Below are 20,291 nucleotides of genomic sequence, written 5' to 3' on the forward strand. Positions count from 1 at the left end.
CTTGCAGAGAGCAGCATTATGCCGGTTTTATGTTCGTTATTTCCTTGCTTTGCCCTGTGATTTTGCTATATGTATGCATCTGCAAACAACGTATTCTTTAGTTTTGCTTATTTTTGAACTTTGTAAAAGTGGTGTTGTTGCTTTGTTCACGTAGTTATTTATTTCTAGGGTTCATTCACATTGAGGCCTGTAGCAGTAGTTCATTAAGTTTTCTCTGCTGTATGATATTCCACTGTGAATATATCACAATTTATGTTTTCATTGTCCTGTTGATGGACGTTTACATTGTTTCCAGTTTTTACTTTTTTTGAAAAATGCAGTTATATACATTCTTATGTGTGTTTCAAGATGGACATATTTGAGATTTTCTCTGTGGTAGATATTTAGAAGTGGAAGTGATGAGTCATAGGTTAGGAGAATATTATTTACAAGATAATGCATAAGTGTTTTCCAAAGTAGTTACACCAACTTGTATTTCTGCCAGCAATATATAAGGAGTTTCCATTCATCCACATAGTTGTCAACACTTGATAATGGCAAATATTTAGTATGAGTCAAGTGTGTGAAAATGGTATTTCACTTTATTTTACATTTCTCGGATTACTTATGATGTTGAAGATCTTGCCATATGTTGATGGACTGTGTTTCAATGCTGAAATGCCTACTGATATTGTTTTGATTTGTACTTTGTCTTTGATTAGTGCTAGTTCTTCATATAATCTGAATACTGATCTTTTTTGGCTGTGTTTGTAGCAACTATTTTCTTCCAGTGTGTTTCTTACATTTTCACTTTCTTTATGATATCTTTTGATAAACAGGAGTTCTTGATTTTGATATACTTGATAATCAATCATTTTTATGTTTAGGGTTTTATGAAATTTAAAAAATCTCTGTTTCTGTAGGGAAAAAAATCTTATACTTTCTTCTACACATGTTTCAGTTTTGTGCCACAAATATTTTTTTATCCTTCTGGAATTGATTTTTGTTTATGGAGTGAGGTAGGGATCCAGTTTCTTATTTTTCCATGTGGATAACCACTCATCCCAGGCCCCATTTACTGAATCCATTGTTTTCTTCTTCAGTGATTTGTAATATTGCCTTTTTCTCATATGTATTGTTTCCTGGATGTATGAGGCTTTACTTTGGTACTGCTTTTCTTGATTCGCTGGCTACTTTGTCTCTTTCTGGAAGTTGTTTTTCTACTGTCTTTCATTGTTGCTATTGAGAAGCTGTCTATTCATCCTGTGTAGTTGTTGTTCCTTGCTATACTTTGTGCTAAGAAGCCCTGGTGGTGCAGTGGCTAAGTGCTTAGCTGCTAACCAAAAGGCAGTGGTTCAATTCATCGGCTGCTCCACAGGGAAAAGATGTGGCAGTTTACTTCCGTAAAGATTACAGCCTTGGAAACCCTGTGGGCCAGTTCCTGTCTGTCCTCTAGGGTTGCTATAAGTCAGAAGTGACTTGATAGCTATGGGATTCTTTGTACCTTTTTTTTCAATTTCACTACGGGTATATGTAGGTAGAGATTTCTTTTGGTTTATACGTTTATCTTTTTTGGTATGTGCTGTGTGTTATGTGGAAACCCTGGTGGCATAGTGGTTAAGCACTATGACTGCTGACCAAAAGGTTGGCAGTTCGAATCCATCAGGTGCTTCTTGGAAATGCTACGGGGCAGTTCTACCCTGTCTTCTAGTGTCGCTGTAAGTCGGAATCAGCTCGACAGCAGAGGGTTTGGTTTTTGGTTTTATGTGTTATGTATCCTTGGAAACTTATCTTCTATTGTTTCTGGAAAATTCTGGATAATCATGTCTTCAAATGTTGCCTCTTTTTCATCTCTCTTCTTCTGGGACTTTGAGTAAAATGTATTAGACTTTCTCATCCTATACTCCGTGTCTCTTAAACTCCCTCTTATATTTTCCATTGTCCTTCACTCTCTGGGTACATTCTGGGTAATTTTATCAGCTGTGTATTTCAGTTCAGCAATTCTCTTTTTACCCGTCTAATCTGCTGTTTAATACTTCCATTGAGATTTTAGTTCAACAATTATATTTTTTGTTTCTGAAAGTTCAAGTTGCTTTTTTAAGTATGTCTTACAATTTTTAAATAACTTATTGTTTGCTCATTTTTGTGATCTCATGTTTTATTCCTTTAAAAAATTTACAAATTGTAGTTTGAAAATCTGAAGTCCTTATGGGTCTAAATCTGATATTTGTTGTTTTTGAGACTCTTGTGCATGGTGGTTTATTTCCTTGAATGTTTGGTGATCTTTGATTGTCTGCTCCTAGTTGGCCATTCTTAATGTACAGAGAACCTGAATGTGTAGATGGGTGATGTTTCACCTGGACAATATTTACTTACTCTTTCCAGGAACCAGGGAGCACTGCTTTCATCCTGGAGTCTGTGCCGCGCCACTGGCTGTGACAACATTGGGTTTACCCTCAGGGCAGTCCCCTTTCACTGCCCTGGTTTTTCTTCACTTTAGAGGGGAGGGGTTGTAGATCACATGTGGATTTTTTTTTTTTACCTCCTCTGAGCTCCAAATTGCAGCCAAGGTTTTTGTGTAGGATCTAGCTGTACAGCTTGAAGGGTATTTGGTCTCTCATTCAGACAGAAGCACATTGTCTCTTCAATTAGAAAATATGCTGGTGGCGTAGTGGTTAAGTGCTACAGCTGCTAACCAAGAGGTTAGCAGTTCAAATCCACCAGGCACTCCTTGGAAACTCTGTGGGGCAGCTCTGCTCTGTCCTATGGGGTCGCTAGGAGTTGGAATCGACTCGATGGCAGTGGGTTTGGTATTTCCATTAAACACGTTAAATATATATCATCCTTCCTTAAGGCTGTGTGGTATTTTTTCATACTCCTTTAGTTGGTTCGTTAAATCTTAGGGTTTTGTTTTTGTTTTTTAAATTCAGTCTGCAGTGGAGGGCCTTAAATCTCCATCTTTATTCCTGGCTTTATCCTTTGTCTCACCAATCTTGGATTTTTGTTCCCTTATAGGGCACCTATTTTGTATATTCAGCACATAGGTGAAAATTGAAATGTCAGAAATTTTCTCAGATTCATTTTTTCTTCCTGCCTGCTTGCCTGCCTTTGACACCCTTGTTCTCAGAGCTCCCCAGTGTCTTACCCTTTTGTGATTTAATTTTTTTGTACGATACAGCTGATTTTAAACCTTGCCTATCATTCTGCAGCGTCTCTTATTTATCTCTTCTTCTCCTTTTCCACCATCAAAAGCCTCATCCCTTCATTCCTGAATTGTCCTAACAGTTCCATAGCAGCTTTCTTCTTAGTTCTAATACGCCCCATAGATAATCCTTCTAGATATGTTTTTAACACAATAAAGTATTGTCTGGAACGTACAGTTGCTCATTTTGCCAATATTGTGTTGAAATTGCTAAACCTGATGTTGAAGGCCCCCCGATAGCTGCCTGTTTTAGTACTTGGTGTGCCTTTCTTCTTACCTTTCCCTCTTCACCTGGCTACCCTGCACTGCTTGCTAGAGTGGGTTTCTTTCCCTGCGCGTAGAAGTTGCTAATCACTGCTCCAGGCCTCAGGCCTTGACCCTCCTTCCTTTTCTCTACCACTTCATGTCTTTTGCCTTCGTGAATAGCTCACAGCTCTCCTGTCACTGTGAGCCAATGAGGGTAACTACATACCCTTTAGAGAGTTTATTTGTATATTTCGTTTATGTATATAGTAATGATTTTATGTAATTTGTGTATGCATTTGTCTCTCCAAGTGAGTTACAAATTCTTAGAGGAAGCAGATGGCCTTCTAATGTTTTAGTCATCTGTATTTAATACAAGCAGTGCTCAGGAAAGCCTCTTGCACAGCTGACTAGAAAGGTACTGGGTGAACCTTTGGGAGCCTGAGTGGAGCTGTGCCTTCACACTCACAACCAGTAGGTAATGGAGACCTCGGGGAGAATCACGCTGACTGTGTGTGTCTGACCGTTGGAGCTGGTAGAGCTTTAACATATATTGCTTCCCTACAGCTTTTCCTTTCTTAATAGATTAGTTCAATTGGGTATCAGCTGACAAAGTAGAGAACATAAATTAAAATTTCAAGTCTTGAGTAATTTATAATTCATAAATCATAATTCAGTAATTTATAATTTGTGAACACCTATCTTTCTAATGGGAGCCATTCTTCTCTTTTTGTTGCTATTGTTTGTTTTTTTCTTTATAAGAGTCAACTAGGAAAAACTAGGAACTCAATAGTCTCATAAAAATTAAAAATTTCCTGTAACAAATCCTGTGTTTCTTTTTGTCTAAAGATCTTAGTTCGAAGAAGCAGCAGCCAAACTGAATTGGATTTAAAAGATGACATACAGCAAACGCAAGAAAAATGTAGAGAAAGACAGAAGAGTGAGTCTCAGGAAATGTGGTTTGTGTTCCTCCAACTACAGAATCGATGTGTTTTGTTCTTATTCTCTGTCTTGTCATCTGAAGAAATATGATTGTGAAATGGGACATTTTTGTTCCTGGAATCTCAGGACTGATGAAAGGTTAATCCACACATACAATAAACAGTTCCAGCCAGTTACCTATGCCTGAGTGCCCGGCTGAGAACCCTGTATTTTTACCCCTGGGCCTTTCTCTAGGTGAGAACCACAGCACAGGCTGATGGTTTGGGTGAACAAATGGATCCAGAACGAAAAATTATCTTTCCCAGTAAGTTTCCACAGGAGCAAAAAGCTTCAGGAGTCCATTGAAGTCAATAGGATAAGTATTTAAAAAAGCGATTTGATTAGAATCCTGAGACATAAAGTATAGCCATAATACTATGTTTTCCAGAAGCCAGGTGCTGGGCCACCTTCTAGAACAGCATAGTAAACAACTCTAACCTGCAAGTCTGGGATGGTCCTTGGTGGGTGCAGAGGTACCTGGGTTCCACCTTCAGACCCTGCTGACTTTGAGTTCTGTGGAAGGTGAAAGTTTAGGGGCCTAATAGATTGGTTATGTGGTTACTGGGACAACTTTCAGTTCTTGGCATTTGACTAGAGGATAGCAGAGGGCATTGGTGGTTCAGTGGTAGAATTCTTGCCTTTCATGCAGGAGACCCAGGTTCTGTTCCTGGCCAGTGCATCTCCTGTGCAGCCATCACTTATCTATTGGTGGAGACTTGCATGTTGCTATGATGCCGAACAGGTTTCAGCGGAGCTTCCAGTCTACAACAGATTAGGGTGAAAGGCCTGGTGAGCTACTTCTGAAAATCAGCTGGTGGAAACCCTGTGAATCACAGTGGCCAGACCCCCTTGTGCACAGGGTCGCCATGATTCGAAGGCCACTGTGATAGCAGCTAACAAAACAGAGGACAGCAGATTGCAGTGGCAAGGCTAGGGGCTGTTAGTGGCAGATACAGAGAGCAGTAGGAAAAGGTAGACAGAGAATTGTTATGAAGCCGCTAGATCTCGTGTGTTTTTGTTTTTGCAAGACTAAGTAGCCTTATATGTCTTAATAGCCTTTGAAGGCATTATTGTATTATGAGAAATTAGAACATTTTATTGTTTAAAGGGGAGAATTTCTCTTGGAGAAAACCTGTTGTGGAATAACCTCTGACCCCCAGTGATTCTGGATGATTTACCTGGTGTAGGTCTAGACACCAGGCTCACGATATAAAGCATCCATCCTTTGGATCTTCTAGCTAGCAGAGTAAGCTTGTGTTAGTGGTGGAATCAGCTGTCACCCTCTTCTTCTGCCTACCCCATTTAGATGGCGAATAAATTGCAGTAGAAAACTGAGCAACTTGATGCAATCATGTGGGTATATGGAATAACTGTCAGTGAGTGCAGACACTGTGCAAAGAGTGCCACTTGAGTGATGATACATTGTGAAGCTCGTAACGACTAAAAGCCCTGCGCTTGGAAGCTTCATGTTGTTGACCAAGAGTCCCAGATAATGTACCTTTTGACCCGCCTTGGGCTCTGCATTTTCTTCCCAAGCCCCTGAAAGAACAATTCCTGCCGTGTCAGCTGTCTGTTTAACCAAAAACCAGTTGCCATCGAGTCAATTACAAGTCATGGTAACCCCGTGTGTGTCAGAGTAGAACTGTGTCCCATAGGGTTTTCAGCGGCTGTGACCTTTCAAAAGTAGATTGCCAGGCCATCCTCCAGGTGGATTCAAACCACCAACCTTTCAGTTAGTAGTCAGGCGTTTAACCGTTTGTGTCACTCAGCTGTTCAGATGTTTAGTCACTTGCGTATCAGTGATTGTAAACGTTGTTATTTCCAACTTTGGTTCTCTCCATTGTGCCAGGTGAAAGTGTCAGCAGTGACACACCTCTGGCCTATAACCATGAGGCAGAGCTATCCATGAGTGCCTGGCAGAGCTGTGAAGATGACCCCGAACTGAACACGCCCACAGATGCTGTGGCTGACTCCGATGCACGCCACTGGTTACAGCTGAGTCCCACCGATGTTTCAAACTTAACAGGTAATTGCGCATTTGAAGCAGAGGCAGCGGCGCTAATGCTGACAGATCCCAGGATTTTATAGTGGTAAGAACTTTTAGGGGTCCTTTAACACTTGGATGATAGTGGTACCAGCTCCACCAAAATTGGTTTGACAGTCCCGACTGCCTGTTCATAATTAGTCATGAATTTTCTGAGTCCTGTATGAGACAGGTTCTGAAACAGTGGTCAGGTATGGGAGGAAGCCTCTCATGCCAATGGACAGTGTCCACCATGGGAGGAAGGGACCGGGTGTCAGATATTTGCTGTCCCCGATCAGATTTGGCCTGGAAACGGTGAAGAATGGTTTATCCAGCTTAAGTAGGTCATAAGTCCTGGGTAAGTTACACAGTTTGGGTACCTTACTGATTAATTTTTTTTTAAATTTTATTATAAAATATTTAATACAAGATAAGCTGTTATGTAAGTTATGGAGCACAGTAATAAAATGGACACCAGGGAACTTAACCACCAAACCTAAGAAATAGAACAACATCCAAACCACTGAGATTCCCTATAGGCCCTTCCCAAGCCCCTTTCCTTCTCCCCTCATCCTGTGACCCCATCCCAAATTTTTTAAATAATAATTCACTTGATTTCTTTATAGTTTTACCATATATGTTTATGTCCTGAAACAATATTTCATTTAGTTTTGTTTGTCTTTAAGCTTTTTAAAAATAATGATCCATTATATTTTTTACAACTTTTTTTGCTCAGTGTTGTATTTCTTAGATTCATGCATAGACTACAGAGCCAAACCTTCTGGGTCTGCCTCCAGGTTCTGCCAAGGAATTGCTGGGTGGCCTTGGGCTAGTTACTAAATCTGTCCTTCAGTTTCTCTGTCTGTAGAATGGGAATAATAAAAGTCCCTAACTCTTAGGGTTGCTGGGGGGAGTAAATGAGTGAACATAGTCAAGTGTACAGAACAGTGTTTGTATAAGAGCCCTGCAGTTTTAGTGATTCACGTGTGTCTACACACACACACATACATGCGTATACATATTGAGGGGGGAAGTCCAGGTCTCTTGTCTTCTAGCCAGTGTGTCTCCCTTCACTGAGGCTCCTGAGTATGACCCAAGCCCATTTTGGACTGCATGCAAAAGCACTTAAAGCATCTACCTGTATTATACTCCCTGCAATAGTGATAATAAGTAGTGTAGTAATTAAGTAATTAGTAGTAAAGCTGGGTTTTATGAGGCCTGGCTGTTGAGTGAGAAGACGTGTCTTTAAATCCCATTTCTGCTCTTTTCGGGTTGTGTGACCCTGAGTCAGTGAACCTCCCAAAGCATCAGTTCCCTCACCATGTGATGAAGCTAGGGGCACCAAGAAGATGTTTGTTTCTTGTGATGTGTCTGGAGAGACAAAGTTCTGAGAAACTGTGTTTGGGAAACGCTGACCAGAGCCAAGTACTTCCCGGTCTGCCATATGCTCACGTAGGAGCGTCTTTTATGTAAATAAGAGCAACAGCAACCCAGAAAGCACATGTTAAGTAAGTACTGTTATTAAAATGCCAAAAATCATTTTAAAAATAACAGCTAAAATTTTACCTTAAGATAGATTTTTTTTTAACCAAGCAAACTTTGGTTTCCACTAATTATATAATATAAAATTTCACCAGAGTTTTTGATATTTTTGGAAACCCTTGATGGAGTAACATTAAAACTTTATAAAATTAACACATAAAAGTGGCATTGGATAAAATATCTTTTATATGTAAGATGGGTAAGACCAAGAAATATGATCTTAATATGTGCTTATTTTAATTAAGAATATAATAATAAACAGAGAAAAAGAAACCAGTTAGCAATGAGTGATTCATCCATGTTTTATAATGCTTTAATGCTGCTCTTAAAAGACAGTGGACATTTTTGATCTATATGTTCAGGTCTGCCAGTGGTAGGAATTCTTGCAAAGGCAACAAGAAAATGACGGCAAAATCATGAGAATTAATCACGAATTATTGGATAACAATTTTTATTTCTCAAATTTTTAGTTCTTTTAAAAATAATTTAAATTCTTTATAGAACAGAACAGCAAAGATGTCACTTTGAGAACTAAGGTGTGCCTGACTCAAGCCATGGTATTTTCAGTCCCCTCCTATGCATGCAAAAGCTAGACAATGAATAAACAAGACCAGAGAAGAATGGATGCCTTTGAATTATGGTGTTGGTGAAGAAAATTGAATATATTGTAACTGTCAGAAGAACAAACATATCTGTTTTGCAAGTACAGCCAGAATGCCCCTTAGAAACTAGGATGGCGAGACTTGGTCTCATGTACTTGGGATATGTTATCAGAAGGAATCAGTCCTTGGTAGAGTCAGCAAGAGAGAGGAAGACCCTGAACAAGATGGATTGACACAGTGACTGCAGCAATGGCCTCAAGCATAATGACTGTGTGAATGGCTCAGGACCCAGCAGTGTTTCATTCCGTTGTACACGGGGTTGCTATGAGTCGGAACCAACTTGATAGTACTTCACACCAACAACAATAGAATAGATAATGATTTTTGAATAATAATTGTGTAAATGTATATAGAATTTAACAGTTTACAAAGAACTTGGAAGCATTCTTTTTGATTCTGTAAGGTGAGCAGATCACATCTCACCGATTCTGTTGTGGGGCGGGGGGGGCCTGAGACCCAGAGAAATCATGGTATCCAGGTGGGAATAACTGCCAGAGTCGAAACTTACTTCCAAAGTGTTTTTATTTCCAAAGTAATATTTCTACTCCTTCCCAACTATACCAAAAACCAAAACCAAACCCAGTGCCATTGAGTCGATCCCGACTCATAGCGACCCTATAGGACAGAGTAGAACTGCCCTATAGAGTTCCCAAGGAGCACCTGGCGGATTCGAACTGCCGACCCTTTGGTTAGCAACCGTAGCACTTAACCACCATGCCACCAGGGTTTCCTTCCCAAGTATAAAAAGTGCTGTTAAAATTGTAACTGTAAACACCTTGCAGTTACTTGAGAATTGTGAATACATTTATGAAATAAATGGCTTTTTGGGGGTCCAGTATACAGATTATCCAAGAGAAACTCATCATCATAGTACTAGAGAAGGTAATACTGAACCTTCAGTAAGTTGCAGTTACTTAAACAAGAACTATTTTAATTATTTTTATTGGGAGGAAAAAAAATTGGGTGATTACTTCTTTTGTCTGTCCTTTTTGGAAAGATCAATTTTGATCCCGTTTCAGGATATGCTTTGGATAGCTCAGTTTAATAAACTTGGTGAGGCAATTTTACATGATGCACTCTTATGTTGTGATTAACTCCCCCAAATACTTAGCTTTTCTTTGAAATACTAATTCAGAGAATCAGTGCACTCAGTTGAATAGTTCATCTTGTCATCTGTGAAAAGCACAAACTGTAATATAATAAGGTTTAAGGATTATCACAGTTCTGAATTTGACTTTCTGTTCTGAAGAGAACAATTTCTTCATAAATATACAACATAAAACTCACGTTGGCCTGATCTTTGGGACATGCAGAGGGGGTGAATACACAATTAGGATGTGTCTCTGCTTCGTTGAGTGACCCTAAAAACCATTCTCAAATGCTTAAAATAATAAACTGCTTTTAAAATATTAAGTCCCTTAATCATCGGCAGGCTAACAGTGCAGTTTTATATTTGGTTTCTCATTTAAATCATTTCATGTTTGGTGAAAATAACAGTTAAAATTTATTGTGCATGAAAGTTCTGTGGAGGTAATGATTTGGGGGCTGTATGTATTTTATGTATATTATGACTCTAGTGCTAAGAATCAGCGCTGCCACTGGCCTCATTTCTTTATTCGGCAAATTATAGTCTAGAAATACTTAGATGCTGTGATAAAGAGTCCTGCTGGTGCAGTGGTTAAGAGCTCAGCTGCCAACCAAAAGGTCTTTAGTTCGAATGTACCAGCCACTCCTTGGAAACCCTATGGGGCAGTTCTACTCTGTCCTGTAGGGTCTCTGTGAGTTGGAATCAACTCAGCAACAACGGATTTCCTGATAAATAAATAGGTAAACAGGCTATAACCACTTCTGTCTTAAGAGCTTACAAAGAGGACAGGACATAAGACGTGTATTCTAAGCCACAAATAATGTGAATAAGTGCCGTGAGGTTTATTTAAAGAAAGTGTTGTCTTTCAGAAAAGACAGTGATCAGCATGTTATAATCACAGGGATAGATACATACGCCAGTGGGATGGAGTAGGAAGTACAGAACGCGATCCCCACAGGTATGGGATCGTGATGCATATAGAGGAGACAGTCTGGATCTGGCCAGGGAAGAATGTACTGTTCAGCAAATGACTGTGGAACAAGTAGCTAGCCCCGTGGGAATAAAGGCCCTAGACCATACCTACGTCAATCCCAGATGGAACACATACTTAAATATGAAAAGGAAAATTAAAAAACTTCCCTCTGGGTAAGGAAAGTTTTCTTAAATAAGATGAAAAACAAAAAAACCCACCTAACATAAGAAAAGGGTCGATAATGAATTCAGCCTAATCAAAATTAAAACCTCCTGTTCATCCTCAGAGAAACTCTAAGGACTCCATGGTTTAGCAGAACCCTGAAGGGTGAGAGCCAGCTTTGGCGCTCTTCTTGCTCCTGTCCTGTTAGCACTGTGATAAGCTTTATAGTATGGATTTGTAAGAGATGTTCTCCAACATCCTGGTTGTTTTCCTTAGGAGGGCCCACGGTCTTCCCCCGCTGGAATGTAAGCTCCGGGAGAGCAGGCTGTTGTCTGTAGTGTTCACACCTGATTCCAGGTTGCTAGAACGGTACCTGACAAGAGGGAAGCGCTCGGTAAATACTGGAATCAAAGAATGAACTTTAAATGGCAGGCTATTTAGCTAAAAGTAACAAATTTTAACCTTTTTAAAAATATGTAAAATCTCCTTTATCTAATAAATTTCTCACAGCCCTGCCTCTATATGTTGTCATAAAAGTCTTTCTCTCTTCTGCCTTATTATAGCCATGTATGTGAATTACTTTTACTGTTAAAATCTGTCTCCAGAGCTGTTTTGCAGGAATGCTTTGTCAGCATTCTGTGCCTCTGCACACGTATTTGGTGTTTTCACCAGGCTTTGCTCTGCTTAAGGTCACTGAATATTATAAAGAAAAATAACAATGATAACTGGCATTGGTGGCCCTCTTTCTAACAGTTTGACAGTTACCTCTGCTCAGCAGACGAGGAAGGAGGTAAGTCAGGCCACGGTGCTGGGCAGCAGCACTCCAGCCTGCTGCCTCTCCACTGTGGTTATCCAAGTCCATGCCTGATATTCTGGGTCCCAGAGTCAAAGGTTTAATTAAGCCTTTGGGTTTGTGTCTTCTGTTTATTTTTAAATCAAAAGGTAAATTCATCTCCAAAGATGCTGGCTACATCTCTTTAACACTCTACCAAGCCTACATAAAATTGCAGCCATGTGAAATTGCCATTTGGTCATGAATGCCGATTTTACCATTTATCAAGAACGATTTCATGGCTAAAATCCTTTCATGTTTTTGAAATTCTAAACTTAAGATCTCTCTGTTAAAATCCTGTGTTTGGAGAAAGTCACGTAATTTGTTTACAAGAGTTTCCACTTTAATAAAAATGTTCTCAGGTGTCTCTTTAGCATTTAGTAATAATGAAACAATAAAACACTAGACTAGCATACTAGCTTGCTAATGACAAAGAAAATAAGCTAAATATTTGGTATTTTGAAACATAAAATTTTCTGAAATCTCCTAGTTCCTCATTTTTAGTTTAGTGCCACTGCAGTGAGGAACCATCTACAGTAAAATGTCAGCATCTGTTCTGTTACTTATGCCATGAGTGAATAATTTGGGGCAAAAAACATTTGAACGCATTAAAAATTTATTTCAAAGTAATGTTGTGGAAACTTGTGCAGTCATGCAAAGCTTCTGAAGGACTCAGCATATTTTGATAATGCAGTAGGGAGATGTTGCCTAGGATTTTTTTGCTGAGGTACGAGTTTGTCTAAGAGCAGAGCAGAATTGAAACATCCTTTTGTGTGTCAGAATAATATGTATATATATACACCCATGCACATACATATATAGAAAACTTTGAACCTAACAGTTAAAATACACATGTGGTTTTTAAAAGTGCATAGAACATTTATAAAAATTGGCCAAATAGTAGATCATTAAGCAAGTCTCAACAAATGTCCATGACTTAAAACTACACCACGTCCTACGCGTAGGATGACATACATTAAGATACGTAACAGCAACAAAAAATACATTAAGGAACAAAAGCTACACTCCAAATAAATTATAGTGAAACCTGTGAGAGCCAAAACTTAACAGATTGCCTTGTGTTTCTGAATCTCATGAGTTTTCTGCCTTTGATAGGGTGCGGTCTTAGTACTTTTCTATCATTCATTTTAGTGGAAAATATTTGAGTTTTCCTTCTCTGACAGGTTTCCACCTTACACAGGTACAGGCTTTTACAGGTTTTAGTGTATAAGTTAAAAAAAAAAAAAGCTGTTCATTAGAAAATATTTAGAAGTGTACTACAAGTGAAATCTTTACGTATCATATTCTCTGTGATGTACCCATATCTTACATGGAGGAAAATGTATTGCCATAGATGCATATGTTAAAAAAAAAAATACCGATCTATATGCTGTATTCATAAAATTAGGAAAAGAGTAACAGAATAGCAAAGAAAAAATTTAGCAGCATAAATTTGTGCACTGCCAACCAACCAACTCCTTGCCATCTAGTTGATTCCGACTCATAGTGACCCTACAGGACAGAGTAGAACTGCCCCATAGGGTTTCCAAAGAGCAGCTAGTGGATTCAAACGCTGACCTTTTTGGTTAGCAGATGTAGGTTGCCGTAGCTCTTAACCACTGTGCCACCAGGGCTCCAAATTTATATGCTAGAAAGATGATAAACAGTAGAGAAGAAAATCAAAAGCCATCCTTAAAAAACACTAGTAAAATAGACAAATAGGCAAAATTGGGCAAGGAAAAAATATTGGTGGTGAAAAAGGAAACAAAACTGCAAATATATATATATATATATACACCCACTGCCATCGAGTTCATTCTGACTCATAGTGACCCTATAGGACAGAGTAGAACTGCCCCATAGAGTTTCCAAGGAGTGCCTGGTAGATTTGCACTGCCGATCTCTTGGTTAGCAGCCATAGCACTTAACCACTATGCCACCAGGGTTTCCATATATATATATATATATATATGTATGTATGTATATATATAATACATTTATAAAATATATGTTAATTCAAATAAATTTACAAAAAAAAATGGACAAGTTCTAGTTTTACTGAACCTTCATGTAAAAGATAGATTTTAATTTTTCCAACCTATGGCTTGCTAAGAAAACCATACAAGGTTAGTGTGGGGAAAAAAAAGGAGAATTTAGATGCCATCTCACTTACAAGCATGTAGGCAAAAATCCTAAGCTAAGCATTACCAAACAAAATCCAAGGATACTGGAAAAAGATCTTACATCAGGGCTAAAAGGAGTTCCTTCAGGACAGGAATGCAAGAATGCTTAATGTTAAAAAAAAATCCATCATGAGGAAAACATCAGACAAATCCCAGCTGACAGACATTCTGCAAAATACCTGACCCATGCTTCTTAAAACTATTAAGGTTTTCAAAAAAAAAAAAAGATTGAGAAACTGTCGCAGAGGAAAGAGCCCAGAGGATTTTAAGGTGATATGACAACTGATTGTAAAGTGATAGCCTGCATGGGATTCTGGAACAGAAAGCAGACATTAGATCAAAACTAAGGAAATCTGAATAAAATATGGATGTTTCATATTGTTCTGTAATTGTAACAAATGTACCATACTAATGTAAGATGTTAATAATATAGGGATAGGATATATGGGAACTCTCTGAACTGTCTTCACAATTTTTCTGAGAATCTAACGTCGTTCTGAAAAATAAAGTTTAAAAAAATTTTTCTAAAGTAAGTCATGAGAATATTGTCAAAAATCAAAGAAATGATAAGGAAGAAGTAAAAGTATCTCTATTTGCAGATGACATGATCTTATATACAGAAAACCCTTCAGAATCCTCAAGAAAACTACTGAAACTAATAGAAGAGTTCAGCAGAGTATCAGGATACAAGATAAACATACAAAAATCAGTTGGATTCCCATACACCAACAAAAACAACATTGAGGAGGAAATCACCAAATCAATACCATTTACAGTTGCTCCCAAGAAGATAAAATACTTAGGAATAAAATCTCACCAGAGACATAAAAGACCTATACAATGAAAACTATAAGACACTACTGTAAGAAACCAAAAGAGACCTACATAAGTGGAAAAACATACATTGCTCGTGAATAGGAAGATTTAACATTGTAAAAATCTCTGTTCTACCAAAACCGATCTATACATACAATGCAATTCCTATCCAAAGTCCAATGACTTTTTTTAATGAAATGGAAAAACAAATCACCAACTTCATATGGAAGGGACAGAGGCCCCAGATAAGTAAAGCATTACTGAAAAAGAACAAAGTGGGAGACCTCATTCTGCCTGATTTTAGAACCTGTTATACCACCGTAATAGTCAAAACAGACTGGTACTGGTACAACAACAGGCACATAGACCAATGGAGCAGAATTGAGAATCCAGACATGAACCCATCCACATATGAGCAGCAGATATTTGACAAAGGCCCAAAGTCAGTTAAATGGGGAAAAGACAGTCTTTTTAACAAACAGTGCTGGCATAACTGGATATCCATCTGCAAAAAAATGAAACAAGACCCATACCTCACACCATGCACAAAAACTAACTCAAAATGGATCAAAGACCTAAATACAAAATTTAAAATGATAAAGATCATGGAAGAAAAAATAGGGACAGCACTAGGAGCCCTAATACATGGCATAAACAGTATATAAAACATTGCTAACAGTGCACAAACACCAGAAGAGAAACTAGATAACTGGGAGCTCCTAAAAATCAAACACCTGTGCTTATCCAAAGACTTCATCAAAAGAGTAAGAAGATTACCTACAGACTGGGAATAAGTTTTTAGCTATGACATTTCCGTTCAGCACCTGATCTCTAAAGTCTACATGATACTGCAAAAACTCAAGTACAAAAAGACAGTCCAGTTAAAAAATGGGCAAAGAATGTGAACAGGCACTTCACTAAAGAAGACATTCAGGTGGCTAACAGATACATGAGGGAATGCTCACAATCATTAGCCATTAGAGAAATGCAAATCAAAACTACAATGAGATTCCATCTCACCCCAGCAAGGCTGGTATTAATTCAAAAAACAAAAAATAATAAATGTTGGAGAGGTTATGGAGAGATTGGAACACTTATACACTGCTGGTGGGAATGTGAAATGGTACAACCACTTTGGAAATCCATTTGGGGCTTCCTTAAAAGCTAGAAATAGAACTACCGTACGATCCAGCAATCCCAATCCTTGGAATATACCCCAGAGAAGTAAGAGCCATCACACGAACAGATATATGCACACCCATGTTCGTTGCAGCACTGTTTACAATAGCAAAAAGATGGAAGCAACTAAGGTGCCCATCAGTGGATGAATGGATAAATAAATTATGGTATATTCACACAATGGAATACTACGCATCGATAAAGAACAATGATGAACCCGTGAAACATTTTGTAACATGGAGGAACCTGGAAGGCATCATGCTGAGTGAAGTTAGTCAGTTGGAAAAGGAAAAATATTGTATGAGACCAATATTATAAGAACTCGAGAAATAGTTTAAACAGAGAAGGAAATATTCTTTGATGGTTAGGAGAGTAGGGAAGGAGGGAGGGAGAGGGATATTCACTAATTAATAGACAAGAACTATTTTAGGTGAAGGGAGAGACAACACACAATACAGGAGAGGTCAGCACAACTGGACTAAACGAAAAGCAGAGAAGTTTCCTGAATAAAACTGAATGCTTCGAAGGCCAGCATAGCAGGGGCGGGAGTTTGGGGACCATGGTTTCAGGGGGCATCTAGGTCAATTGGCATAATAAAATCTATTAAGGAAACATTCTGTATCCCACTTTGGAGAGTGGTGTCTGGGGTCTTAAATGCTAGCAAGCGGCCATCTAAGATGCATCAGTTGGTCTCAACCCAACTGGAGCAAAGGAGAATGAAGAATACCAAAGACACAAGGTAATTATGAGCCCAAGAGACGGAAATAGACAGAAAGGGCCACATAAACCAGTGACTACATCAGCCTGAGATCAGAAGATCTAGATGGTGCCCAACTACAACTGATGACTGCCCTGACAGGGAACACAACAGAGAACCCCTGAGGGAGCAGGAGAGCAGTGGGATGTAGACCTCAAATTCTTGTCAAAAGACCACTTAATGGTCTTACTGAGACTAGAAGGACTCTGGAGGTCATGGTCCCCAGACATTCTGTCAGCCCGAGACAGGAACCATTCCCAAAGCCAACTCTTCAGACAGGAATTGGACTGGACTATGGGGTAGAAAATCATACTGGTATGGAGTGAGCTTCTTTGATAAAGCAGACAGATGAGACTGTGTGCAGCTCCTATCTGGATGGGAGATGAGAGGGCAGAGGGGATCAGAGGCTGGCTGAATGGACACAAAAAGAGAATGGAAAGAAGGAATGTGCTGTCTCATTAGGGGGAGAGCAAGTAAGAGTATATAGCAAGGTGTATATAAATTTTTGTATGAGAGACTGACTTGATTTGTAAACTTTCACTTAAAGCAGAATAAAAATTTAAAAAATTCAAAGAAGTGCATTAAAACTAAACATAAAAATGGTAAAGTTAGAAAATAAAATACACGACTTTAAAAAATAAGCTAAAGAAATAAGTGACAAAGGTATCTAAAAAATCCTCTTAATACATACCTAGTTCAACATAATAGATTGAGCAAATAGAAATAGCCCCACATGTTCCCCAAACCGCATCTAAGCCACATTAGAGGGATTTATATTAAATCAGATATAAACCCACAAGGACAAAAATAGCAGGAGAAAAGGTAATAACCAATTTTTAAAAGTAGCAAAGCAGGAGATGTGATAAATTAGCAGACCAGAGAACACTGAATCCTACGTCAGGAGCAGGGAAAAGAAAGAAGTAACCTGATTAAAATAGTGGGAGGTGATGGTTGGGCTAGTAACAAGAAGAGTGTTTGCAAGTATTTAACAAGTACCATATTTTCCCTGGCAAATAATTTGCCAATATAAATAACAAGCACACCCATATAATGTGAGTAGCGCACACTTAGGAAAATAATGGGTGAGAAGGTTGCTTTGTTGTCAGAAAACAAATAGCACATGTGTTATTTGTGTAAAAATGTGGTAGTTAAAGTTCCGCTGCACATGAGCCACTTCTTCACCCTAGAAGATGGAGGCAGTTAAACAGGGAGTTTCTGGGCTGAGTTCACCAGAGCAAAGCTGAGCGCAGAAATACTGTCTAAAAAAACACAGGGAGTAAGTAAGAGTTTACATACTTTATGAGCAGAAAGTTGGGAGAGTCCTTGGCATTTGAGTTCTAGAAAAACAATGTAAAGATACTTATGTCTGAGATTCTCCAAGAACGTAATGAAACTGACCAAAGGCCGCATGTGCCCATCGTTCCATTCCGCTCATTTGTGGGCCACTCTTAAATATGGGCAGCTAGCCAATTTCTCCAGCCATTTGAAGAAGATGCCTAACATGAAAAATGAGAAAAATACAAGAATATGAGAGGAGGTACCTCGTGAAAGAAGAACTAAAAATTTTAAAAGTTACTAATATCTTCAGAGACATAAGAATATATGTATCCATGAAAAAAAGACCAGCAATTATAAGAATGGACTGAGACAATAAGAAAAAGCATTTGCTATTAAAAATATAACAGGAGAAATAAAGCCAATAGAAGGTTGGAAAAAAAAATTGGATGCTTCTCCCAGAAGGTAGGAAAAAGGGAAATAGGAGTGAAAGATAAGACAAGGAGACTAGTGTGAGAGGTTGAACGTTAAATTAGAAACTGAGAGTTAAGAGAAAAATAGAAATGATGAAATCATCAATGAAATAAGTAAAATTTCCCAGAACATGAATATTGTAGTTGAAAGAGCCTAGCAAATACCAGACCACAATGGCTGAAAATAGAGAATACCAAGGCACATTGTGAGAGTTCAGAACTCTTGGTAAAATAGGAAATACCACAGTACATTGTGAGATTTCAGAACACTAGGTGCAAAAAGAAGACACTAAAGTGTCCCAAAGAGGTTAATAATTTTTCATAAAAGTTCATGTATTAGAAGGCTGTGAACTTTAAAATTATAAAGGAAGATAGAGGAAATTGGGGCAATCCTTTTGAAACTAAAGAAAAACATTTTCAACCTGCTCTGCCAAACTGTGGATTACAAATAGGGAACAAGCACTTTAGGCATTTGAGGACAAAGCCCACTTCTCAGGCAGGTCCTGGAAGATGTGCTTCACTGAAAGAAAGGAACAGACAGAAGTGATGTGTGTCATTTTGTCATTCTGGCCTCTCTCAGCCTGGGTGACCACTTGGGACTATGTCTTCCTAAAATTTCTTACATGTTAGGATGAAATCAGTTTTGTAGGACAGTTAATCCAGTGAAGGCTTTTGGGAATCCACCTAAGGCTTTTGGGAGTAATAGAAACTGGAAATATTTACTGCTCCACAGAACCCTCCCTATCCTCTCCCCTGCATAGGCCTTGTATACCATTTCAGGTGTTCACGAATAAGGACTGGAAAAGAATGCAAATATATAAGAGGCGTTTAGAAAATTGAAGCACAAAAAGTATGCTGGAGGAAAATCAAGAAGGCCATTACAGCTGAAAGTGAGGGAAGAGAAAGTAGTTAGAGGGGAAGTGAGAAGTGGACCGGGGTGTGGCTGACAAGGGGCCCAAATTGTGTGGAGTGGAGACTGTGTAGAATTTGGATTTTACTCCGAGATGGAAAACCACTGGAAAGTTTGAACAAAGAAGAAACAGAGATACATTTGAAAAGGATCGCGATATCTGCTGTATTGAGAACAGACTGTGGACGAAGATGGAAGAAGAAGGACCAGTCAGGAGGACTTCACAACAGTCCGATCTGGAGCAGATGTTGCCTTGGATGGCAGTAGATGTGTCAAGATGTGATCAGATTCTGGTTATGCTCGCGTAAAGAGTAGACAGGGTTTATTGGATTTGCAAAAAAGAGGAGTCAAGGATTACTCCAGGGTTTTTGATCTGAGGAATTGGCAGGATGAATTGTCATTTACTATAATGGGTTACTATGAGAGGGGCGGGTTTGGCAAGAGAAGGAGAGTTCAGTTCAAGGCTCATAAATATCCAGGGAGAGCTGTCAAGTGGGTGGTTGGAAAAATTAGTCTAGAATTGAGTAAAAAAATCCAGAGCAGAGATGTGCATGTGGAGATATGACTACATGGATGGTATTTCAATTCTAAGTCTGTATGAGGTGGAGAAGGAAGTGAGTGTGGGTAGAGAAGAGAAGAGGTTCAAATCCCGAGTCTGGGCCCTTCGATTTTTCCGAATGAGTGAGATGAAGAGGAACAGGAATTAGCAAAGGAGGACAACCTGATAAATGTTGTACCCTGGGGGTCACATAAAGAAGGCATTTCAGAGAAGAGGAATGATAACTTGAATCCAGTGCTGCCAAGGACTGAAAATTGACCACTGGATTAAGCAACGTGGAGGTCATGGGTGACCTCCACAAGAACAATGGTGGTGGAGAGGCGAGGGGTAGACTACACGGTGGCTGCAGCTATGACACAGGAGGACGCTAAGCGAATTTTGTGTAAGGCTCGGGTTGCTGTGTGGAAACCAGCTCAGTGACAAGCTGAGCTGCCGGAGCATTGGAGGATGTGC

The 20,291-nt window shown here is 38.9% G+C and overlaps 1 protein-coding gene and 1 non-coding gene across 15 annotated transcripts in view; both read left to right on the forward strand.

Annotated features, from left to right (window-relative positions):
- Window positions 1–20,291, forward strand: part of RALGAPA2 (Ral GTPase activating protein catalytic subunit alpha 2) — a 421,554-nt gene that overhangs the window by 174,472 nt on the left and 226,791 nt on the right. For all 14 annotated transcript variants that reach the window (XM_023549982.2, XM_023549976.2, XM_023549977.2 and 11 more), the window contains 2 exons: window positions 4,274–4,364; window positions 6,255–6,431. In XM_023549982.2, the coding sequence (XP_023405750.1) occupies window positions 4,274–4,364; window positions 6,255–6,431 (268 nt within the window). The remainder of the gene's footprint in view (window positions 1–4,273; window positions 4,365–6,254; window positions 6,432–20,291) is intronic.
- On the forward strand, window positions 5,014–5,084 carry TRNAE-UUC (transfer RNA glutamic acid (anticodon UUC)). The gene has a single exon. It is a non-coding gene; the product is annotated as a tRNA-Glu (tRNA).

Source organism: Loxodonta africana, chromosome 24, assembly GCF_030014295.1.
Source record: "Loxodonta africana isolate mLoxAfr1 chromosome 24, mLoxAfr1.hap2, whole genome shotgun sequence".
NCBI classification, from domain to species: domain Eukaryota; kingdom Metazoa; phylum Chordata; class Mammalia; order Proboscidea; family Elephantidae; genus Loxodonta; species Loxodonta africana.